General features: G+C 31.4%; 2 protein-coding genes across 6 annotated transcripts in view; one reads left to right on the top strand and one right to left on the bottom strand.

The window, feature by feature from the left end:
* LOC107451376 (MYG1 exonuclease) overlaps nt 1-21127 on the bottom strand; it is a 39754-nt gene extending 18627 nt beyond the window's left edge. The window contains exons 1-2 of one of the 4 annotated variants that reach the window (XM_071179911.2): nt 21014-21127; nt 852-1020 (exon numbers count right to left, since the gene is read on the bottom strand). In XM_071179911.2, the coding sequence (XP_071036012.2) occupies nt 852-967 (116 nt within the window). In that variant the 5' untranslated portion in view covers nt 968-1020; nt 21014-21127. Of the gene's footprint in view, nt 1-851; nt 1021-2183; nt 2624-21013 lie in introns of those variants that run through there. The other 3 variants (XM_087162692.1, XM_043057398.3, XM_043057402.3) reach the window with 3 other exon arrangements.
* Nucleotides 18096-26714, top strand: part of LOC107451385 (chitin synthase chs-2) — a 69877-nt gene continuing 61258 nt past the window's right edge. Inside the window, exon 1 of one of the 2 annotated variants that reach the window (XM_043057390.3) lies at nt 18096-18270. The gene's annotated coding sequence lies outside the window, so the exon portion shown is untranslated. Of the gene's footprint in view, nt 18271-21078; nt 21280-26714 lie in introns of those variants that run through there. The other variant, XM_043057383.3, reaches the window with a different exon arrangement.

Consider the following 26714-nt stretch of genomic DNA (forward strand, 5'->3'; position numbering starts at 1 on the left):
ATATTTATATTTATTAACACAAATTTAAAATAATAAAGAATTTTTTAAAGAAAAAATTCATATGCTTTTACATTAAGTCAAATTAAAATGTTTAAAACAAATAAAATACTTTAAAACATTTTCCAATTTGAAACCAACATAGACATCAGGAATATAAACAGACTATCTCAACAAGGGGCTCATTAGACTAAAGTAATAAAAATGAGCAATGTGTTTTCATTAAAAAATGAAATTTACTATACAAATTTCCAGTATACATAATAACAATTTGATATACACTTTAACAAGTTGGAAATATTTATTTAAACATCAATGAGAAACTGTAAAAGTTATAAATTAAAACAGACTAAAGACTTAAAACATTGTCTACAAAGGTATTTTGTATTTTATTTTTAAGATGATCCTTTGCAACTCATACCCAAAGTAGAAAATTTTATGAAAATGTATAAAATATATAGTGTTTATATAATGTAATTTAAAAAATATAAATATATAAAAGCTGTTATATTTGTTTCACGAAATAATTATCCTAAAAACAAGCTCTTATTTCTTCAAACCCCGAAGAGTTAATGTCTCATTATGATAGTTAAATGCTGATAAATTCAACTAAATAAACACTATAAAATAAATGGTAATAAATAGAAGTAAGGAAAATAAAGTTTAATATCACCCTGCAACAAACAGGACAATTTTTTAATGCTATAAGCAGAACAATACTATAGGATCAATAGGAATTTATAAGATGTCTGAAGAAGTAAGATGTTCGGATCAAAGATATATAGTAGAAAAATACTTATAGGATGTTCAAAAGGTATGGAAACAATCAAATATTTCAAGAAATACATATTTACCTCACAACTTCAGCATTCTTAAATTCATCTTTAGCATATTTCAACATAGTACAAGCTAAAACTTCATCACAATGAAATGTTCCATTGTGCGTTCCAATTTTTAATTTGGGTCCCATAGTGACACTTGATAAAAAGGCAGACAACTTCAATGGCTGGTATCTTTTAGAACCTATAAAAACACTTAATTTAAATTTTCAATCAAGATTGTTAAAAATCTATTAATTTAACACAGTAAAAATTATGTATAAATTAATATCAATAACTCTCAAAACATAATCAAAATATCACATGGATGTATAATACTATTAATTAAAATTTTGCACGGAAAACAAGGAATGGGAATTTAAATCCGCAATTTTAATTTCTTGTGTCAAACTAATAACAAATGAAAAATATCGGAATTTTAAAAACTACATATTGGTTGCAATAGCTATAGAAAAGTTGAAAAAATGGAATTGCTACAAAAGAGATAAATCAATCAAACGTGTCCTTAGAGCTTTACGTGAGATAATAATATAAGTATTAAAAAATTCATGGAAAGAACCATAGTAATAACTGAGAAACAAAAGATATCGGGATTTTAAAAAACAAAAGGAAAATCCGTATCAATAATTGATCAAAACAAATTAAAAAATGATAAAAACACTACTTATATTTACGATGAAATCAGCGCCAGTTGAGAACAATAAAATGAAGTCTCAAATGTGCAATTTAACATTTTGTCACATCAAAGATATAGAATAGATCTTATTTCAATCAAATAAAAAAAGGAGAAACATATATTGAGCAATGATTTATTAATTCTTTTGCTACAAATCTGAATTCGTAACAATACTGTCATATATTATTAAAATATAAAAGATGCTCTTAAGAAAAAAAATTCTAGAACAAATTCTTATAAATTTTTGAGGTTTTGAAATTACCTTTTAAAATATTAATCAGAAATTCTAAATAATTACAATCCTAGCAGAATTTCTTTTATTCTTAAAGCAAAAAAAAAATAAATCATAAACGTTAATTACTCCTCTAACACCAGAGAACAGCAAATCTAGAAATAATTCTACAGAAAAGAAAAAAAAAACATTTTTCAAAATAATTGAAATTATGATTCTTTGTTTCCCAGATTATAAATCTTTTTGCAAGATTTCTGTAACGTTGAGACAACGTCGTTGTGATTCTACCGTTGGTCAAGATTTAATATTTTTTTTTAATTTTAAATAAGTTTTGTTTGATATGTAAATAAAACGATAATGAGCAATTGTATGGTTTTCATAGAAGAATTCCGCGTTTTCAAAATATTAATATAAAAAAAAGAATGAGAAGATACTATACCACAACTGACAACTTGCCTTGACAATAAAGAACAGATTTTTAACATTAATCAGTCCAGAAAAATTAATTAATTTAATATTTAAAGACAGAAAAAAACTTTTGAAAGGAAATTTTCCAAAAAAAAATTTAACACAAACAATTGCGCTAAATTAGAAGTTACAAGAAGAAAGAGCAATTACTCTTAAAAAACAAATATCAATTAATGAAAATTAATAAAGAACAATTATCAATTAAGCAGCATTTAATGTGCCGGTGAGCACTTCTACACGGAGAAATCTTTTATTAAAGGTAAATAAATAACTGACCACTGACCACACAAAAATGTTGCCAGATTCAAAGTCAAAAAATCATTACTGTCCTAAGAGATTTTAAAAGGTTTATTTTTACTCATACATAAAAAACTAGTATGTATGTAGTGGGAAGGACCGTTAAGAGGCATTCGTCTAGGCCAGAGGTCGCCAAAGTGGTCTATATAGACCCCCAGGGGTCTATTTAACATAAGCGGGGGTCGATCTGAGCCAGGGGGTCGAATGGGGGTCGATCTGAACCGGAAGGGTCGATTGGTCGAAGGATTATCAGTATTTTTCAGATATGTGACAATTAGAAATAAAAGAAAAAGACTTAGAAATATATACAGGTAATCTTCAAAATTTGAGCGACGATTTTAAACAGCGTTTTGTTGATTTGGAAAACATTGCCATCCATGATCGGATTATTGTGCCATTTTCAGCTCAAATTAAAAACGTGGACATCAACCTGCAAGATAAGCTTGCTGAATTATTATGGGGATTTGAAGCAAGGACGCTTTTTAAAAATTTAACAATAAGCAAATTTTGGACAAATATAAATATAATGCAAAAATATGTAAGACTTTACGAAATAGCTCAGCCATTTATGATACCATTTCCAAGTTCCTATATGGTTGAAGCCGGTTTCAGTCACGTAAATTCAATCTTAACTAAGAAAAGAAATAAAATAAATGTGGAATTTCGCGGGGATTTAAGACTAAAATTGACCAATTTTGAACCCAATATAACGGACCTTGCAAAAAAAAAAAAAAAAAAAAAAAAAAAAAAAAAAAAAAAAACACCAGGCACACCCATGTCATTGATTAAGAAGCAATAAATCCGCAGTTACTTTACTTATTATTTCTACTTACAATTACTTACAATTTCATAAATATTAAAGTATTTATATTTCAACATTAATATGTTTTTCATAAAACTATTGTTACACTATGTACTATTACTTTAATAAACGTTCAAAATCATGAAATAAATGTACAAACGCAGTATCTAATAGAGTTTTATTTTAATTAACAGAAAATTACTTTTATGGGGGTCGATGGAGATTTCGAAAAATTATGTAGGGGTCGATGATCAAAAAAGTTTGGCAACCCCTGGTCTAGGCCATTCTTACTGTATGAAACTCAAATCACTGTCGAGAGAGAATAGGAACCTGACTGGTGATATAAATTTTATATAAAGGCTAGTCTCACTGCATGCAGTTGTCCAGCAGTGGACTGATCCTTAAGACACGGTTCCCAGCAGATCACCGAAGTCAAGCATCACTGACTGCGGTCAGTGTGCGGATGGGTGATCATTTGGTTCAGTTCGCGTAAAGACCGAGGGTGTGCGGTATAGGGCCTTGCTAAACTGTTCTACCATAAAGTGCCATCCCCTCTGTAGAGGATAAAAAATGTGATGACTTGTCTTCGGATCATCCTCAGGGATGTTTCCCAGATCGTTGCCAATAGCCATTGTGCAGCTTAGTGCGACGTAAATGAACTACAAAAACAACAACACTTCATGTAGTTTATACAAAGCTGATTAACGTCAAAGGATAATGAGAGCCTGGCAGGTGAAATGTTTCACTTGTGAAAAACTCACCAATCAGATTTTTATTTTCTCAAAACGGCAAACGATGCATGAATCGCACACAGCGTGAACGGTCCTTTAACAATCAAGTTTTCCTACTCTGTCGGCGGAGATCGGATATGCGTGAATCGCATATACGGAGAACTGTGCATTTGCGCATCCGACTGCCCAAAAAACGTCACGTGCATGGGAATGCTTAGAAAATTCTTCAGAAGAGATGGTACTTAGTGAGGTATTTCATTTATGTCACACAATGGGTCATTGGTGACTGTCGGAAAAATATTCCTCAGGATGATCCGAAGGCATATCATCAACGTTTTGATCCTCTGCAGTAGGGATATAATTTGTGAGGCCACTTTCTCAATTTAGGCATAGATCTGAAGGGAAAGAAACTTTTCTCCCGATCCCTGTACCTATAGTCTTGCTCAACGACAGACCACAAGTCTTTTGATTCCACAAATTTTACGACCACGTATATTACATGTACTTGGAGGGTCTTAGCGGAATCGATGCCCTACGACCTTTTGTTAGATTCTCTAACAATACGAGAAACTGCTCTCACATACACGAATCCCATTCACGTGGGATCAAGAGCATGCTATGAAAGTGGCTCCTAAGCATATTTTTTTATTTCCAAATTAAAAAAGATTTTTTTATTTGGCTTAATTGTAAACGTTGTAGTTACCCTAGAATAATGAGATATTAAAAGTGGCTAAGGATTCATCCTTAATGATGATTCGCCTGTAAACAGGATGCCGCCACGAGTTATATCGGTGGGCGTATCGAAGCAAGCCTACGTACTGCACTCCCCAACCATGCATGAAATTCGGCAGCTCTGACATAGTCGTGGACATGTCATTAGAATGTATTCTAAACCATTAAAACAGAAAAAAAATTTGGAAAAATTAATAATTGTTTACAGCTTGGAGCCTTATAATATTGAATCTTCAAATAACACTAAAATTAACTAACTGTTATTATTGTAAAATTAACTAACTGCATTAATTAACTATTGCATCTTGTTCGGAAAGGTCAAGTTCTCAGACAAATGATAAAAAAAGTTCGAATTTTTTTAAATTTTTTTTTTATCAGAAACAAAGAAATTTTACCGTCAACTACTCATTTGTACGTATTTTGAGTAAAATATTTGCCAGATAGAAGAGGATTTACTCTATACTCTGAAAGGTAAGTAACCGAAATTAAACGACAACTAGTTACCTGTTAATTTGAAAATGAATGAATATTTTACTAAATGCCCTATATATAAATTTAAATTATTTTTAATACAAGAATGGTTTACAAAAATAAAATGCTCAAAGGTCCATTTTTAGAGAGAACACTAGATCACATATTTATGTAAAAAAAATTATCGTAGAAAAAAAGTGAGTTTTTGTAAGGAATAAGCCCCTCTGTAACCGTCGTTAGAGTTTTTTGACCCCTGGACAAATTATTTTGAGTTGCCCTTTAAATAATTTTTCTAGGTATCTCTAGTATATTGAATGATTAAGGACCACAAGTTTACATACATTATTGAATTAATATGATTTTTTTTATTATTTTCAAATTTCATCTTTGAAAATTAGATAATTTAAAAAAATTCTCCCTCGATATTTTATACCATTTTCAAATTTTTCCATTTTATTTATGCAACATTAGTTGCCCTAGAAGTGAGGCCTTTTCCGGCATTCCTCAAATAATCGTCTGAAAATGTTTCAATAAATCTTATTTTAAAATTCTTACATTCATGGGCTTTGGAAATGTGGACACTATTGTATTTTTTTCCTGTATGCGAAATACCAGTAAAGGAAATGAATCACTATGCGTCATAGTGAAATTTCTTAAAATATAAAAAAGAAGTTTTTTGAACTTTTCAAAAAAACTATTAAGAAAAACTTTTTTATATACCCCTATGAGACCTGATGAGGTTCATGTAGAAGTGTAAACTGTTATCCTTTAAAAGGAAATCAGAACCAATACAATTACTGAAACAGCAACAAGCAGGATTTCGACAAACTATTTGTATTTAAAAACCACAGCCGCACTAGAGTTTAGGATATAGATTGTACTCTTCTCAATATGGTGATGCAAATTCTGCTCCCGGCTCACACCAATCACAGGGCTGGTATAAAATGTCCTCAATGGTAGATGGATCCAGTGGCGTATCTAGGGTATGGCAAGTATGGCGAACGCCATGGGCGCATTATTTCGAAAAGGCGCAAAATCAATCAACATCGACGATTATTTTTTTAATTAAAAATTTAACTAATTTTGTTTCTTCAAGTTATGGGAGAATTAAAAAAAAAGCATACAACATTTAACCTTTCCTCGTGGGCTCGAAAAGAAGACATCGAGATCTTTTGAGGAACTCTTTTTTGTAACTGGGGGAATGAAGTATGAAAGGGGAACCGCTAATAATAAAAACCAAGTAGGTGACGAGCGTTGAACAATTTTAGTCTCCCACTGTTTTAGTTTTATTCATAACTTCGTTTGAAAACTCATAGACCACCTCAGTTAGGTATAATAGGAGGGCCAAGGTTTCCAGCTCTTTTGCATAACTCGAAAAGCGCGAGAAATCTCCTTCGGTTGTTATATTATATTCAACATTAAAAAAATGGGGGAAATAAGAAGAAAAAAAAATATTCCACATACTAACTCTTTTTGAATGACTTGACGTCTGTGTGATAACAATTCATACACGTTTCTGCATTCATTCACTACACACGTTTTCTTTCATTATACTTTCAAGTAAAGCAACAGAGGATTCGCAATAAATAAACAATTTTAGTGTTCATGAATACATTCACGATAAATACTAAAATAAATCAGTAATAAAAAGTAGCTTTTTCTTTTCTACTATTATATTTACGACGATTTCGGCAAAAGCCAAATTTTAATTATAATATCGTAATTTAAAGAATAATGCAGAGTTTTTAATAATTATAACTCTTACTCTCTTTACTAACTTTTTGATACACTCCAATAAAAATATTTTTAATATCAGAGAATTTCCTAAGCAATTAACGTTTAATGTCCATCAAAATCCTTTGACAAAAAGACTTAACCCAGGGGTCTGTCCAGACATTTTGTGAAAGATCCGTTTTTCGTGAAATTGTGAAAAAATTATTCACATTCTTTCAACCAGGGTACGCTTTTATGAATTTGTGAAAATAGGATCCGTTATTGCAAAAAAAAAAAAAACTTTTTCAAGGAGTTTTTAAATTGTAAAGACATACAAGATTATGCTCAACACTGTAAAATTATAATTAAAAAAATTAAATTTTAAAAAATAAACAACAATTGCTGCTTCTAAATTAGAGATGCAACATACAAATATTTGGTATTTAGTCTATACTGCTGAACGCAGAATATTAATTTCGGACGAATAATGAAAGAATCGTCTGCCGAAGACAAAACTTAATTCGTTTACATCCATCTTTCTTGTTTTCTGCCCTGGAAAATGTTTATTCTATTAATTAAATAATAATGAAGATAAACAAATTTGTGAAGGGTCCGATTAAAAGAAAAATCATTTTGTGAAGGGTCCGTTTTTAAGTTTAAATATTTTGTGAAGGGTCCGTTTTTATGAAAAGATATTTTGTGAAGGGTCCGTTAACGGACCCAAATCTCTTCTAAACAGACCCCTGTAACCCCATAATTAATTTTATAACCGTCGCTGAAGAGCCGACCCAATTCCGCAGCCTTGTAATTTTGAACCCAATCCAGAAGACAAGGGAACTCCTGTATCGAGTAATGGGAGAAATGTGCCTTCTTGGAGGGCTTTTTGGTGGAGCTAACGCGCATTTGCGTTACATGGAGAGGAAGACCACGAGAACTTCCCGCGGTAGGCCTAACGGCAAGGGGACTCTAACCCATGATCCGTCTACAATTGATGATATTTCACATCAGCACTGTGGTTGGTGCAAGCCGGATGCGGAATTCGTATCAACTGGGATTCGAACCCGGTTTCCCTCATTGGAAGGCGAACGCTCTATCCCCTGAGCCATCGCGGCTCCCATATTTGAATTAAAAGGAATTTAATTTTTTCCCCCTCTAAAATGTAGCTTCTCTTTGCTTCACGATATGTCAAAGCTGTACTATAAAAAATTTAAGCTATCGCTGATTAAATGAAAAGACAAAATGCAAGCTCATTATTCATTATAGTAAAATTACAGGGAATTTAATTTTTTTCTTTTTTTAGCGTATTATGAATTTCATTTTTTCTACTAAAAACGAAGAATAAAGCACAAACTTAATGTAAAATTTATTCAGTAAAACGAAAAGAAAAATATTTTTTCCATGTATAAACGATGATACAGTTTAATAATGTTCATTCAAAAGGGTTATTCACGTGTAAGAGTTATAAATATTTAAGTTCCGAATCTTATAAACAAACAAGACATTATTTATAAGACTTTATTGAAACTGTAACTCAGAGTCAAACTATAATATTGCACAAATGAAAAAAAAACACTAAAGTAGCCACAAAAAATCATGGTTATATATAAAAATAAAGTAATTAACTAAATAACATAATTTAGATTACAAAAGTATAGATTATGTACTAGCATTAAGAATGTATATTGTAGAATTGTGTTCAATGTGTATTGTAGTACTACTATGTATGATGTTATAGCTCTTGAGTAGCAAATACAGGGTGTCCCAAAAGGTCGTTTACAAACTTAACATGCTGGTCTGTCATATCATGATGAACAAGATTTACATAGGAACTTGTGTCCGAAAATTAAAACTGCGACCGCTAGAGGGCGATAATTGCACGAAAACGGGAGAGTGGGAAAAACAATCATTTCAGGCGTGGACGTTGAAGGAGAAGGATGAATGAGTTTAGTAACGCAGAAATGGCCGACATGCATTACGTATACGGCGCCGCTGATGGAAATGGACGAGCCGCGTCACGGACGTACCCTGAGCGCCTCCCAAACAGACGCCAGCCAAGTCATGTTTTGTTTGGACGATTGCACCGCAGATTATGTGAATCAGGTGCTTTCGTAGCACGTAGCCACATCGGTCGAGAACGTGCTACACGCACACCTGTCATAGAGGAAACCGTGCTACAGGAGTATGCCATCAACCCGCAAAGAAGTCTCCGAGAAGGCGAACGTGTCTTGGGTGTAGCTCGTTCCACCATAATGCGCATACTGCACGATGACATGCAACACCCCTACCACTTCCAAAAAGTACAGGCATTGTGCGCTGACGATTATCCCAAACGCATTGCATTCTCACGCATTGTGGCGAATGGAAGGAATTTTGAGCATTTGCTGTGATGTAATGATGTTTTATAATAAAAATCATATTAACACCGCTATCGATATCATTTTTTTTCTCCTCATCCAAACCTGCACTTATCGCCCTCTAGCGGTCTCAGTTTTAATTTTCGGACACAAGTTCCTATGTAAATTTTGTTCATCATGATATGACAGACCAGCATGTTAAGTTTGTAAACGACCTTTTGGGACACCCTGTATATTGATATAAGTCACTGCCTTTTTCCTCAGCAATACATAGCGTATTTATTTAAAATCGCGTCCTTTTTTATAATAAGAACAGAAAACAAATCCTAAAAATAATATTTATTGATTTCGTTTATTTAAACTAGTTTACTTAGACATTCATTTAAATTTAAAATAATTTACTTGGAAAAAATGCTTTTCTACTTAGGTTATTTGATATTATTTATGTATTTGAAAATGCTATCTGTAAAATTAAATTATAGTAATATAAGCTGAATCTTTAAATTTAAAACATTTATCTATATGAAAAAAATTAGTAGCACAGCAGACTAAAAAAAATGAGAGGCGAACGAAAGAAACTTTGGAAGTTCTAAAGTTGGAGAGAAATGTAAAGAAATTTTCTCCCCTTATCTTAAGGAAAGTGAGAACTCCAGTTAAAAGAACAATTTTCCGGGGAGGAAATGGATGGAACCCCTTCAGGCAGAAAAACCAGATGGCCAGATGGTGATGACCAGAGGGATGACTTGAGAGAAGTGAAAACCATGGGGTGTCCCAGTCTAGCTTAGACTAATTATTCTGTAGTGAAATGCTTGTAAATCTTCAATTTTATCAGGGGTTAAAATCTCTTTGAAAAACGTTTTCGGAATCTGCTGAATAGATTTCAAATAGAACCCCTTCTATAAATTAGCGTAAATCCTTCCACAACAGGAGATTTTTGCCACCCATGGTGGGAATCACCTCCACTGTGAAGTACTGAAAATAGGAGGTTTCTCTGCCTCGCTCAACAAATAATTTAAACCAATGAAACGATTTAAAAATGAATACACCGCACTATTTTGAAAAATAAAGGACAGGCGTTATAAGTAGTTAGGCGCTCATACAAAAAATTCTGCTCGTTTTTGTTAATGTTTCAAAATTTAAGACAAGAAAATCAAATATTTGAAGTCTTTAGATTTTTATAATCTATTTTGATGCAGTTTCTGGGCTTTTATAGTTGATTCATTGATTTAAGTGAACAACGTGTACTACAAGGATTTTCTTTGATTATAAGTAATCATTTCCTAAATATTTAAACAAATGCATTATATTTTCCCCTATGTCTTTTATTTTATTTCAGATTATAATTTTCTTCCTTTAAAAAAAAAAGAAAGAAAAAAAAAGAGAGAGAGATTAAATAATTAGTTTTTTTTAAATTTTATAAGTCTTTTACAATACATATCATTTACATTATATTTATATCACTACATATTATATTACTTTAAAAAAATTGTTATACTGTTTTTAAAACAATACAGTATTTTTCCTTGTGACATTACCTTTTCTACAATTAACTTTTCTTAAAACGATGTAAAAAATGTATACCTTACAATTTAATTTTTTTACGATTTAAATAATAAATATTTATTATTTTAATAATAAAATAATAAATATTTACGAAAAGTTATTTTTTAACAAACGACCTTTATAAATCTGGGAAATTTCCTAAAATTCTATTGGAAAGCTCGCGAGTTACTTCTCATATTGCGGCTACCCCCAATACTTAGGGGTACAGAAATCCAAATCAGTAGAAAAAATGGCATGTTTATTCAGAAAAAGTACGTTTTAGTGTCTGATTTCGTAACTTGAAATATTGTCCCTGCATTTATTAATTAGCATATTTTAAGTCACCTCCTTGAACCATTGACATGAGAAGAACGTGACGATCTGATTATTATATCAAAAGGTATCAGGGTAATCCTTTGATTTATTTTATTTTTTTGCGCACTGAACGTCTAAAAACTTATAATTCAACTCTGTTTAATTTTTTTTCTGCTTTTTCTCTAATTTGTTCCATTCTGATGCGAAGAGAATTTTTCATAATTTGATTTTTTTTGGTCTATTTCTTAACTTTTTGCCTTTTTTTTCCAATTATTTCTAGATATTCTTAAACTAAGACAACTTCCTCTAATTTATTTCTCATTAAAGAATGTATTATTGTCGCTATTTTTTCTAGAGTTCTGTATTTAATTATATTTATATTTTTTCTTATTATCGGTTATTATATAATGTTTGTACATCTTAATTATATTAAGAGCATCGGTTTTTTGTAAATAAAAAACTAACCAAATTATAAAATTTGATTGTAGCTATTTTATTTGTAATTGTCATAACAAATCGCAATTATTTACACTGTGATCTTTAACCCTTTCGCGCCGACTGTCACAAATACGTGACAGCACAAAACCGTATCAATCAGGGTAAAAAGATTAAACTGGTGATCAAAGTAATTGTTTAGCAGTTTATTTGTGAGCGGAGTTATAATTGTTTGATTTATTTAATTCACCATTACTTTGTTCAAAATAAAACTATTTAATTATACTTTGAATTAACATTGATTATATATATGATTAAACTAACAATAATTAAAGTAAAAGCAAAGTAAGTCTGTCAAATTAGAAAAGACTACATTTAAATTACCATTTTTTATTTAATTACAACTTGATTCTGATTTTGTACGAATGCTTTTCTGAATCACCCGTCCCCAAGGGGTTAATGAATTTATTATATCGCGATGATTTTATTGTTTTGGTATTAGCAAAGCATGATTATGTTTAAAAACAATCAATTTCATTCAGTTTAAATTTTGGAAATAATGGGTAATAATCCGGTTATGTTACAGTTCTTCTTTAACCCAGAGACATTTGTTGCGTGTGAGTATTTTTGTTACCTAATTATACTTATTGCTTAATTGAACAAATTGTTAGAATTATTATTGACAGTTGAAGAAACGCAAGAGAATCTTCTTTAAATATGATAAAGGAGACTTTTTTTATTCCTAACTAATGCTAATTTCGAACACACGTGAATGCATTACAATTAAAAAGAGAATTTTATTGTTATAGTTAATTTTTATTTATTTATTAATCTATTAAAAAAAATGCAATGCAATCTTTTTGGAAAATTTTATAACCGTTGTTGAACAGCCGATCGAATTGTTTGAATTTGCGACTGCTAATGTTCAACTTCGCAGCCTTGTAATTTTGAACCCAATTCAGAAGACAATGGAACTCCTGTATCGAGCATTTTGGAGAAATTTGCCTTCGCGGATGAATTTTTTGATTGAACTAATCCGCATTTGCGTTACATGGAGAGGAGGATCACGAAAGCTTCCCGCGCTTAGTCTGACGGCAAGGGTAACCAATGATCCGTCAAGGAGGATATTTTACGTCAGCACTGTGGTAGGTGCAAGCCGGATACGGAAACCGTGTCGAGCAATCATTGCAGGGAATCAAACCCGGCTCACCTCGTTGGAAGGCGAATGCTCTATCCCCTGAGCCACCACGGCTCTTTTTGCAATATTGCCAAAAGGCTTAAATACTTCAAACAATGTTTTTATTTAAGAGATTTTAAATATTTTAGGAAGGGCGCAAGTGCGAGATTTGCCATAGGCGCTTCTTTCCATAGATACGCCTCTGGATGGATCAAACAATCACTTTGCTGTCACTCAAACCGTGGGAGCTACTCGTGATTTTCCTCTCAAATGCTAGGTTAATTCCATCAAAAAGTCCCGAACGAAAACTAGCTTGTCCCAATACTTGATCCAGGAATTCCTTTGTTTTCTAGGTTGGATAAAAAAACTACATGGACACAGAGTTAAACATTGATAGTCGTAAAATCAGAATAGGGTCTTCTTTCTGTTCAATGCCGGTTATGAAATAAAATATATTGAAATCAGTATCAATGTCTCCTTAAAAGACATGATGGGACAGGGCTAAAGAAAGAATTGAAGGGCTAATTCACTCCTTTGAAGAATCTCTCTCCGCGCCAAACCTCCGATATCGCCGTGACATCACAGGCGGCGCAAAGCTTGAACTTTTACTTAAAGAACGAGTCTTTCGATCTAACTGGCTCTAACTATTATTGGAGCATTCCTTTTTGCTACTTATTCCAAAACATTCGTTGTTTTCTGTAATCATTTTCCTCAGTTTTTTGAAGTGAATCACAAAAATTTAAAATTATTAACGAAACGCCAATTTGGGCGATTGTAACTTGCAAAATTCTGATAGAAACACAAAAGGAAAAGATATAATTTTCCATGTGTTGTCTAAAGTAAATGAACAACTACGTAAAGAATAGCTTCAATATTGTAAACGAAATGACTCAGTTAATATAAAATATGCACGAATATGTAGTAAGCATTTCTTAAAAGAAGATTATGAAGATGATATGAGAAATCGCTAGCTTGGATTGCTGATTAGAAATATTTCAAAATCTACTGCAATACCGAGAGTAAATTTTCTTCTTTACAAACAATTTCTTCTCGGCAAGAAGGATTGAATAAACGCAAAGTGTTGGTTTGTGGTTCGTTTCAGATTTTTATTAGAATTCGTCATCTAAATTGAAACCACCCTGTTACTTCAAAAAGAAATGCAGGGGAAAAAATTAAAAAATGGATAAGGTCAAAGGAAATAAGAACTTAAACAAAAAGTATAAATAATTAATAGTTAAAATTCTCTTAATTGCATAGCATAGTTTTTAATGAAGTTATTCTAAATATTTATGATTTCTTTAATTGTACGCTTTTAAATTTAAATATCTATAAGCAATTGTAAAGTTTCTAATATTATTCTGAACCTAAATTATTATTTGGTTTCATTAATTAGCGAAGGTTGCTGTTTCCTAATGATTAAGTATAAACAAATTGTCATTAACAGCATATTTTAAAATCATGATTCTAAATTTAACCTAAATTTACAAATTATTGTTATCGAACAATATGTAGCTAAAAAAGTGTCGATATGTGCTTTAATTTTTTTAATAACAAAAATTGAAACTGAAAATTTCAAAATAAAGTATTTATAGCTTCATTTACGTCAACTAGTAAAATATTTTTATTACTTTAAAATGGTATTTAATTTCAAATTATGGTCAAGAAATTTTTTTAAACTATGTTTTTGAACGGAAATAATGTGTTAATTGTATAAAGTTTGAAAGCTAATATCAAGAAAAAGTCGAACTTATTTTTACAGAGAGAATGATGCTAAGTTTTCATAATATCTTAGCTTGCGATCTCCGAGATCTGTGTGCGGCATGACGTCACGAGGACAGAAATCGTAGCTTCAGCTCTAAGAGAGAAATGAACTAGCCCTTCTTTCTTCTCTTTAGCCCTGTGATGGGATGTCATGCGGCTATCCAACATGATGTTCTTTAAAGACCATAAAACTTGTTTCCATAATCACTGATTTCTTGGTCATGAGAGGGCATGTAGCATTTCCTAGGTATGTAAAATGCATAAACAAATGAATCACTCTGAATAACTTTCGATCTATTGATCAGATTTTCATGCATTAGAACTTAATTTAATGACTCGAGGGGATGGCTTCAAATATGGTAATTAATTAGTGCAGGCGATATTTCAAGTTACGAAATTAGACACAAAAACGCATTTTCTCTTAATAAACATATTTTTCTCAATAGATTTGGATTTCTGACCCTCAAAATATATGGGATAACTGCAATCTAGAAAAGATGGCTCTAATTGTTTGGTCAAGAGAGCGGTCAAAAATTTGAGCCCCTTAATCGGAATTTTACTTCTCTCGTATCTCGCCATAGTGCGGTAAAATTTTAGGTGAATTGAAATTTTTTTCACTCAATTATAAAATTCATTTATCCAATGATAATACCACGGAGAATATAAAATGATTTTTTATTATTATTTATTATTTTATTAAATAATAGTCTGTAAGATATACAAATAAAAATTTTTGTAAGATATGAACTGTAAGATATACAAATTTTTACATCATTTTAAAAAATATAATTCAATTAGAAAAATGAAAAAAAAATTTGAACGAAATCAATCTAATAGTTCTTGAAAAATCGAACATTAAAGATGTCGAATATTTAAAACGTGATTTCTAATTAGCTATTCAACCAATTTCATCCAAATTTTGTATTTTGCTTCACGAAATTACATTTTTTAAAATAATGTAAAACTTTGTGTACCTTAAAATCCATTAATTTATAATTGTGTAGCTTAAATTATTAAATAAAATAATAAAACTAGTAAATAATTGTTGATACTATTTTTTCCATGGCATTATGCTTAGATCAACGAGTTTTTTAAGTTTCGACAGAAATTCATTAATTTACTTAATTTATCCAGTTATAGAGTAACATCAACATTTAAGGGGTTCAAACTTTCGTCCCCTCTTCTGACCAAACTATTGGCACTAGCACAAACATATTTCCTAAATTGCTGCTACCCTCTATATTTTAGGCTTTATGAATCATAATCCGTCGAAAAAACGGTATCTTTATTCAGCGAACGTATGTTTTTGTGTCTGATATCGTAAGTTAAAGTATCGTCTGTACTAACTAATTAGCATATTTGAGGTCGCCCCTTGATCCATTTAATTGAGTACTAGGCCTATTCTTTTTTTTCTTTTTGCCCAATGATTTCTTTTTTTTTGCGCATTGTACATTCATATGGAGAGAGAACCTACCCTCCCGTATCCGAGAAATCAATTATTGTTGAAGCTAAAGTTTGATGGTCTGGGAGGACTTTATTTTGGAGGCTATGTGACTCTTTTCCATGTCATTGAAAGGGTTAGTGCTACTTTTTTGAGTGAAGATGTGGGATAACAAATGTGTAACAAATTTTTGGAGTGTAACAAATTTTTGGAGCAGTATTTTTTTTTGGGGGGGGGGTGTCAGTTGGTTATGATTTTATTTTTATGAATGACAGTGTGTGGCCACATAAACCTCATCTTACCGAGAATTTGTTAGAGTAAGAAGTCATTGGCACAGTCATATTGACCATTCAGCTCGACAGACCTGAATCCGACCGAGAATTCTTGGGACAAATTAGTGCTTTGAATTTTCCTCCACATCTTCTCTGCCCATTTCGGTGAAAGGCAAATATATTGGCAGAAGTAAGTAAGCTCGATGCGAGTGAAAAAATTGTAAACTCAATAAATCGTTATTTATTAACTCTACGAAATTATGCATAAAATTCAAAACTGAAGGTTTTTTACCCGATAAACTGAAAATGCATTCGTTCTTTCTTTTTGTTTAATAAACACATATGTTCCGTCTTAATTTCTATATTACAGCCTAATTACCAAGTACGACCTTAATGTATGGTGTCTGATACCCTTTTATGGTGGATAGGTTCTTAATTTATTTATATATATATTCGTTTATTTGTAAATAACCAAAAATGAGAGGGGCCTCTGACTGTAAACTCTGCTTGTTTACGGAATATTTGTAATTAATTAACCGAAGGTTTTACTCACTATGAAAAATGACGTCGCCCACTGAAACGGTAGACAAGATGTTGCAACTCAAACGGAGAAGAAAAACTATCAGAGGTAATAAATAATACAAGTTTTTCAACTGGCATTAATAGTTTAAAAGATGATTCTGCCACATTGCGTGACACGGTTCCCAGCAGATCACCGAAGTCAAGCATCACTGGCTGCGGTCAGTGTGCGGGTGGGTGACCACTTGGATTAGTCTGCGTAGGGACCCAGGGTGTGTCCCGCAGTGGACTGATCGTTAAGACACGGTTCCCAGCAGATCACCGAAGTCAAGCATCACTGGCTACGGTCAGTGTGCGGGTGGGTGACCACTTGGATCAGTCTGCGTAGGGACCCAGGGTGTGTCCCGCAATGGACTGATCGTTAGGACACGGTTCCCAGCAGATCACCGAAGTCAAGCATCACTGGCTACGGTCAGTGTGCGGGTGGGTGACCACTTGGATCAGTCTGCGTAGGGACCGAGGGTGTGCGGTATTGGTCCTCGTTAAACTGTGCTACCGTAAAGTGCTCGACTTCGCTTGCAGGTCGTCGGGCTACCGAAGCGGGAGTGCCATCTCCTCTGCAGAGGACCAAAATTGTGATGGCACGTCTTCGGATCATCGTCATGGATGTTTCCCAGACCGTCACCAATAGCCCATTGTGCAGCTCTAGTGCGACGTAAATTAACTACAACAACCCCATTGCGTGAGTTGACCTAACGACATCACTCTTTACCAATAGATGACAGATTTAACGTCCTTCAATAGTTTTCCATTATCAAAATAGGTTACTAAATCGCAACCTTTGAAAAGGAAATGGATACAAGAAAACCATTTTTGTCAATGATTGTCAAATTCTAGGCGTCAACGGGAGCACTGAAGAAAATACATTTCAAAAAGAAATCAAATAAGAATTTTCGGACCTAAGCCAAAAACCTGATACAAAATGTCTGATCTTGATATCAACACCAAAGTTTTATGATCCTTCAGGAATGTTTGCTCCACTATTAGTCATTAGGAGGATTATATTCCAAGACACATGACTCACGGGGACGAAATTTCACCGCCAGGTATCGCTAAGCAATGGCATGCATGGTCATCAAAATTACACTGCTTAAACGATATACACATAACAAGAAGGATTGAAACATCTGCAAACTTTGATGCTTCTTTACATATATTTTGTGATGCTTCTGAACGAGCTTATGGTTCTGTATTCCATATCAAGAAGTTCGAAACGCAAGAAAGCTACCTAAGATAAAAGAGGATAATGTATTACTTCTCCAGAAAGAGCTTCGTCTTCGCCAAATGTGGAAAACTGCTCTTGTTCTCAAACTAATACTTGGGTGAGACGGAGTTGTGAGAATTGTCCATTTCAAGTGCGGGAACCAGATCTTGTAGTGTCTTCTACAACTGGCCATTCCCTTGGAGGGGAGGATGTCGAAAACCAAGAATTGGAGGTTAGCATAAAATGCACTGACTGTTCTTTACTTTTAAACAAACCAAAAAATATATTTCTTTCTTTTCTGTCATACTTTATGTTTAATAAATACTTGCATTCCGTGTAAATTATATTTCAGTCGAATAACCGAGTTCAATCTTATCTTAATAAAAATAATACCATTTTAGAAAAAAGAAATAATATTATTTGTTACCCCTCCCAGTAGCTTTACGTTATAAGATTAAGCAAAACACGTTTTTAACAATTCATTAGATACGAATAAAGATTAACTCTACTGTGAAATTGAAAAAACAACGCAAGTGCTTTACAATATATTTCGAGAAAAGGGACTCGACAACTATTTTCTTTCTATTGCGAATGTTATGACCGCTGAAATAGAATTTAAAAAAGCTGATGGAACAAAATTTATTTTGGAAAAAATTTTTTTTCAAAATATGGAGCTTATCATACATAGAGGCCAAATATATAAAAACCTCAATTTTGAATTTCTATTGCTCGACAGAACTGCATTCAGTATCGTTTGGCATGATACTGTTGTCCGAGGTTAACTTATGATAGTCAAAATTTACCGCGATCTAGCAATTTTCTCCGGTATTTATCGCTTTCGAAGGACTGTAAGAAAACCTATTTCAGTTAATATCTATTTCCAAAATAAACTAAGCATCATTGGTGTCAATTGGATTGGCATGGAAATTATTTACGTTTCTCCGAAAAGTAAAAAAAAAAAACACTTTGTCCCTTTGTCTAATTGCCTCCTAAGTCCTCCATGAAGGTGCATTTCTCTCAATACTTAATCCAGGAGTACCCTTGTCCTCTGTGTTGGGTTCAAGATTTCAAGGTTACGAAGTTGAACATTGGTAGTCCCGAACCCAAAATAGGGTCAGCTGTTAAACTATGGTTAGAAAATAAAATATAATGTCCTCGAGGCTTAAGAGTTGGTAAAGTTTAAACACGGTTGAGTGGTTGCGCAGCTTGGTTCGGATACCAGATGGTTACCATTTACCCTCCGAGCTAAATTGTGGTATAGAGCATGCATAATCCAGTTTTTCGAATCATGAAATGACAAATCCGAAATTGTCGTCAAATGTACATTAGTGAAACTCAACAACCAAATTAAATAAAAACATGCTGATTTTGAAACTTCAGTTAACAGTTAACTTTTCGTCTTCATAAATTCAATCGATAGATTATATTTTAAATGGCAGTGTTCTCGAATCCCATCGTAACCCGGACGTATCGTTGTGATGCCATTCCCTAACTTGCGCTATCTGTTCTTCAACTTGTCATAAGCCTTAAGTCGTTCTTTTAAATGAGCACCTCCTTATGTATATGTATATGCTGAATTCATTGAACAATTACAAAGTAGGGTTGTAAGTTCGTAGATCTTTCCACCAGCGATTTCCATAGTTTTCAATGAGTCAGGAGTTCGTTGCCAAATTGTCACCAGTATAGTGAGTTTGAGACTGAGGTGTGTTCTCACACTTCTATAGTATTGTTTCTTTACTATTTTCTAGAAAATGTACTAAACAGTTTTAATAAAGCGAATATATTTTAAGCTTATTAATATATTTTTGCTTTTAATTTTAAAAAAAATGCTATATAAAACTTCCGAAAATATTTTATCATTTTTTTTACTAGATCAAAAATACTTATATATATTAAAAACTGTGTACTACATTCTTAACAAAACATATTGCAGCTTATTTAAAAATAATTTTCAAGCAAATAAATTCAATATTTTTTCTTAAAGCTTTTTTGAAAATTTTGCTATATTTGTGCAAACGACCAGAGCTATTTACTCCGACTTTAGGGGCCTTGGTAGCCAAGTGGTTCGAAAATCGGACTCCGATCTGGTGTGGCCGGGTTTCGATCCTCGACTCCGCTAGGATCCACCGAGTACATGCCATATACGCTCTCGTAAAATTCGTGGAGTCGAAAGCCTTGTGGTCGGTCGCTGATCTGTACCATTGGTTCGAGGATCTGGATAAAATTTCCTTCCCCTTCAGATCTATTAAATTAAATTAAGAATCACTAAATTAAGGAAGTGATCTCACAAATTAGATCACCTCTGCACCTCTCATTTGTGATGACATGATGACATGTCTTCGGATCATCCTCAGGGATGTTTTCCAGACCTTCGCATATATCCCACTGTTCAGCTTTAGTAAATCAAAGTGCCTAAAATATTCTGATTTCGAGTATATGCTCTTCTTCTTGTTTTACCATAAACAACACACATGCTCAGATTGACAAGTTCAGTAACCCTTGGTGCACAAATTAGAAAGAAAAATTATAAGAAAATTTTCATAAAGTATAATTTGTACTTTTCTACCTTGATACGATCATTCAAAGACACGTCGTTTTTATTTAATTTATAAAAAAGTATCCAAACAAGTAGTAAAATATTAATAAATTATAATAATAACATTACGAACGAAATTATTTCACATTTACGTAACAAGAACAATGATTTCAGCCGAGATGAAGATATTTCTATTACACCTAACATTTATCTTGAAGCCACTAATCCATGATGATTGCTTGCAATTTCGAATATTTCATACTTCGCGCGGTATTCGGAAAGTAGGCCAGAAAGCGAGAATAAACAAGAAACAAAGAAAACAAAGTCTTTCAAAAAAAGAGCATTGGAGGCAGTCGGATTAAATCTAATACCGGTTTATACCACGGTTCAAGAAGTTAGACAAAAGTAGGAGAAAAAATAATTAGAAAAAAAAATCAACCTTTTGCTGCCCCTGACCAGATCTACCAGTCTTTTTGAGACGAATGGGTTTTCTTCAGTTTCGATTCAGAACAGCTAAGGTGGTTGTGCTGAACGGTTAACGCCAGTGTGCTTGTGGAGTTGAGAGGACATTCGGTGAAAGCAACTGTTCTTTTCGATTCGCAAACGATTTCGATTAAAACATGGAATAAAATTTTACCTTAATGTGGATTATCGAGCTGTGATAATAAGGTGTTCCTTAATGTGAGGTATACATTCATGTTGAAGGTACGTAGATTTTGAGTTTTATCTGTGTCAAAATCCTTACCGGTTATTGTCCTTGGAAGTTAGGAGACGTTCTAAAAAAACACGTGTTTGTGTTTTTAATGGAATTGAGAAGTAGGACAAACAAAAACGTACTAACATTGTAGAGAGTTATAATGTGAATCGAAAAAAGTTGATAATTCATTTTATTGATAATTATGATGTTAATAGATAAAAGTTATTAATTAATTTTAATAAGAGTATTTAATATTACACATTTAAACATTTTATAAATAAAATTTCAATTAAAACTTTTTAGATATTTCGTTGAAATAGAAGCAGGAATATTGTATGTATAGTTGATTTGTTATCACAGTAGCATTTAGGCCTTTAAAATTTTTCGGATTTATTATAAGATAATGACTTTATTTTAAAAAAAATATTTTTCAACAAGTAAATACGCCTCTTCCAGAAATGAACAATGTCCAATTCTCTTTCAACGATTCCCTTATTGGATTACAGATTACATATTGAATATTGTAGATTATATATTGATATTGAATACTTTCTTTTTTTTTCAAATTCCATTCCTAAATGCGAACAATTTAACATTTTTCCTTGTTTTTTCTTCTTTAAATTTGACACAATTATTTCCTTTTTATGTAAACAATGTTTGAGACAAATATTTGGAGTTAAGCGTTTAACAGCCCCGCTTAAATAATTATTCAAAAATGTTTCAATATATCTCTTTTTCTTATTCCACAATTTTGAAATATGAACAGTTTTTGTGCGTGCCCTTTAAGATGTTTTCATTTTTATTTTACCTATATGATAGAAAACAAGGCTTTCGAATTCTCAATATTTAAGTTATAAAAATTAAATTTAAAGTAAATTAAAATTTTTATAATTATTAAAAAGAATTTATTTGAATATCACCGGCGTAGGGTCCTTTATAGTCCTGACATTTTGAAACCCAGGACAAACGGTCTATTAACCCCAAACTAAATAATTTATATCATAGCTTCTTAAACTGTGTGTCGTGACCTCTAGCAGGATCTCGCAGTTAAATGTGAGGAAAGGTGAGCAACCTATTTTCTATAATCTCCTTCTTTAAAGAAATCTAAGTACCTCAAAAAAAAAATAAGTTGAAAAACTTTAAGAAATTTTTAAGATTAGCATCGTTAAAATTTTTAATGAGGATTTGCATGAATAAATGTTTAAACAAAAACTTGATTTACACAATTAAAACAACCATTACAAATTTAAATTAAGTAATACGATACAATACAAAACTGAGTTTCTATTTTTAACTAAAGAAAAGCACTGATTAAAAAGGGATTAGAAATATTATATATAGCACCATCATAAAAAAATTCCTTAAAAAAGGTTATTAATTCAGTTCATTTTCAAATTATCCCAGTTATTATAGTATTACATTTTAGTTTTATACTTATAACTTTATATTATAACTTAGACTTCACAGTTTTTTTTAAATGCAATTTATATATTATTTCTTTTATTAAAAATTAAGATTTTAACAATTTAGTTAGTAACTTATAATAGTATTTTAACTTAGTCCTCACGGTATTTTTTTAAAATGCGATTAATAAATTTTTTCTTTTATTAAGAATTAAAATTTTAAAAGCTTTCACTTTTTTATTTGTAAAACACCTCAACCTTTTGAGCTCATACTTTTTTTCCCATGGCAAGGAATACAATATGCAAGTTTTTAAATACGATTTTTTAGTTAAGTATTTTAAAGTTTGCCTAAATTTTTCCGTGAAGTAGATAAATCAATAATTATAACTTTAAATATTTGTCCAAAAATTACTCAGAGCTGTTTAAATCTAGTGAAATAAAGAAGATTAAGAAGCTAAATTTAATTTTTAGTTTACGACGGCTATTTTTGTTACGGTTGAAACCAATGAACTATAACCCTCCTACTTTGTATAGTGCTCTTTACCGCCATGCCCATGTCTTCCTCTTAAATGACGTAGGGTGAAAATAACTACCGGGAAATCATTCTCTTGAACTAAAGAGATAATTTTGCTCTAACGTTGAGGGATATCCATAATAGTGACACAAAATTCTCCACGTGTGTATGCTATAATTTTTGCATTTGCCATAATTTTTATAAAACCTAGAAATCGATGCTTTGTTTACGTTGTTATTTTTCACTGTCAAAAATAGCTATTAAAATAAAATAAGCTAAGAAATTAAAGCTGTTTTAAAGTATTGTTCAACATCTTCCTTTAAGTAGAACAATAAAATCAATGATTAAGTTTTTAATATCGAGCTTTCAAATGTTCTCTGTATCAAAGAAATTAATCTCGATTTTTTTTAATAGGTTTATGCAAATAAAGTGAATTAAGTTCATTAAGTTGTTTAAATTCCCTTTTGTTCTAGCGATACATATCTTATGAGAATTCTTTTACAGTTCTTCTGATTTGAATAGGGACTGTTTTCACATCAAGCAAATGTTTTTTATTCTTTTCAAAAATCAAATAGTAGCTAACAGAAGAAAATATTCATTTAGATAAAATAAAAAAAAATTCTTAATCGGAGCTTTTTTTGCGCCACGGCATACAAAAAAAAAAAAATACAATCTTTAGTGGGTTAAGTTAAATAAATTAGATTGAGTAAAGAAGTTTTTCTCATGCTTCCGTTACTCCCGACTCTGTTTTATAGAGAAAAAAACTGATTGTACAGACTTTAATTTAAAATTAACTCACAATAAAATTAAAAAATATACGTATTCGCATGCTTTTAAATTTATACTCTTTAAGTCAATTTAAAAAGTTTTTTTTATCAATAAATGCATTATTATTAAGATGTAATTATTTTTTTCAGACATAATTTAATAACTATTTGGATCAGCGTTTTTTTGCTATTGAAATTTGAATGAAATGAAGCTAAATGCTTAATCAAATTGGATAAGGAGGATTATCTGAGCTCTTCTAGCGATTGTGAATAAAAATTCTCAACTAACGTTATTTAGATATGTGCAGAATATTACTTGAATTGATATTTTGTGCAGTGAATACGCAGAATTGATATTTTTTGCTGCAAATGGGTCAAATGGGTTAATGGGTCAAAAATTGTGACTCTAAATACTATTTGACTAAAAATACTTGAAATTTTTTTTAAAAAATCACAGATTTTGTCAATTTACTTGCGTTAGCGCTTAAAAGTTACTGTTTCTTTACAGGAATATTTGTTCAAAATTTTACAGCTATAACTTAATATCTTCTGCAACCTCAACCAGAATTCGGATTGGTTCATTGAGGAAGCAGAATTGAATCTTCTGAAACGATATCTTCTGCTGCCAAAATTTATTAATCCGATCTTTGCCTTTAAAACGAAGTTATAATTCCAAACTTTTGTGCAGATATTCTTGTTAAGAAATGGTAACTTTTTAGTACTGCCGAAAACCGATCGAAAAGATTTATTATTTGTTTCAACTTCAAGAATTTTTAGCCATTTTTAACAATTTTTGATCAATTAAGGTTGAAGAAGATATCCGTTTCAGTTCTAAAGTTTCTATACACTTTTTTGATGATAGCAGTCTCTAATATTTCTGCACTATACCACTGAGAGATATTAGATACTCCGACTTTTCAACCCATCCAATTGAATACGCTTTACTGATAGTAAGGCATTGTAACAAAGATTATTGCTAGAGAACTGAACATAAACTATTTATCTTGGATTTTGCAAAATTGAATTAAAATGTTCATTGTTTAAATAGAATTTAATATAATTTCCAAACAGAGTATTACATTCAAGACCTTTTTCTATCATAACCATCATATTTGTCACTACATCCCAGGGTGAGCCAAGCTAGTTAGGTGGGCTTACGTGTGTCCAGGACCCATTAAGCTATGTCGGCTGCAACGTTGCTACTGGAAAAGTCTCCTAAGTCGTGTAGGTCATTGGTAAGACAAAGAGTAAAACTCGGGTCCTCCAGATTGTAGGTTATGCACGGGGCTGATTACTCCATCCAGTAAAAAAATCCTTTTTATAAAATCACTACATTTTTTACGAATGTTTTTTCCCATCCTGTCTTATCCCAAAAGGAAATATTATTAAAAACGTAGCGAAACATCTCAACTGTTCTAATATCCATTATGTTTGATAGGGTATAAATCTTAATATAGGGAATAAGTTTGATTAAAAAACGTTTTTATAACTCAAATGCCTGTTGAATAAAAATAGTTTTGAAACAAAAGAGTCTTGAAATCATTTAAAAACAAAAGAACGTCGTAAAGCAAAGTTTTGTTTAGAAATGCCGTGAATTTAACTAAACAATACAATATGACCCCGATTTGTTCTTGACCAAAAGAATAAACTACAGCGTCTATCCACTGAAGTGCATAATTTTTAATGCTAGAACCATTATCACGTCTTATATCAAACATTCCTTTAAGAGAACTTTTTCTATTGACTTAGATTTTTTTATGTTGATTTCAAAATTGAAATCTCAAAGTTTACATATGTTATATCAATGAAATTAGTAAGTTTTTTTAAAGATAAGCTAAGAGTAGGCATATGGATATGAATTTAATTCTTCAGTACATGTTCACATACATTTATTATTCGTTTTTTATTAATTATACATTTATTATACATGCATTTTATTCTAAATATATTTATTGCATTTTTATTATCAATACATTTGCATACACATTGTTTATTATACATAGTTTATAATTCTACTTTTGCCTACATACTAAATAATTTTTTTTATTAAACATGATTTTATTGCATAAAAGTGGGCTGTTTAGAAAGTTTACATACGCAAAAGTATTGTTTTAAGAAAATCATTAATATACTGTCCTCTAACTGTTTCTTTATGAAGTTGAGATTGGAATTCAAAATATAATAAAAACTTAAACTCTTAAAAATAAAATATATAGCTAATCCTTTGTCATATAATATTTAAATGTTTATCTAACTACTTTTTCTAGTAGAGAAACGCATAAAAAAATAATAGGAAATATGCACTTTGTTTTACTTTACTTCTTACAATAAATGTGCAAAAGATATTTTGTTTGATAACTTCTCACCATATTTCCTTTCAATTTAGTTCACACAAATCAATTCTTTTATCATTTCTCGAACTGACTTATGCAAAAATTTTGAAAATTTGAAATTAAATTATAAAAAGCTTTTAAGACATTTTATTGTTAAACAGAAGATTTTCAGAAAGCTTCTTTTTCAATTTAACATTTAAGAAATAGCACAAGTTTCCAGTATCTGATATGACCCGTATGCTTATTCTTACGTAGAAGAATAATCGTATTACTGAATTAAAATGTTATAAAACAATTGTACCCAATCTTTCAACCTTGAAACTCTTTCTCTCGCTTTTAATTTATAGACAAAGAATTAATTTTCAAAACCCCCAATACTTTATATTTATATTAGAAAAAATTTTATTATAAAATTTTCCTTTTGTT

The sequence above is a fragment of the Parasteatoda tepidariorum genome, chromosome 1 (genome assembly GCF_982258835.1).
Source record: "Parasteatoda tepidariorum strain Cologne lab strain chromosome 1, Ptep-v5.0, whole genome shotgun sequence".
NCBI classification, from domain to species: Eukaryota; Metazoa; Arthropoda; class Arachnida; order Araneae; family Theridiidae; genus Parasteatoda; species Parasteatoda tepidariorum.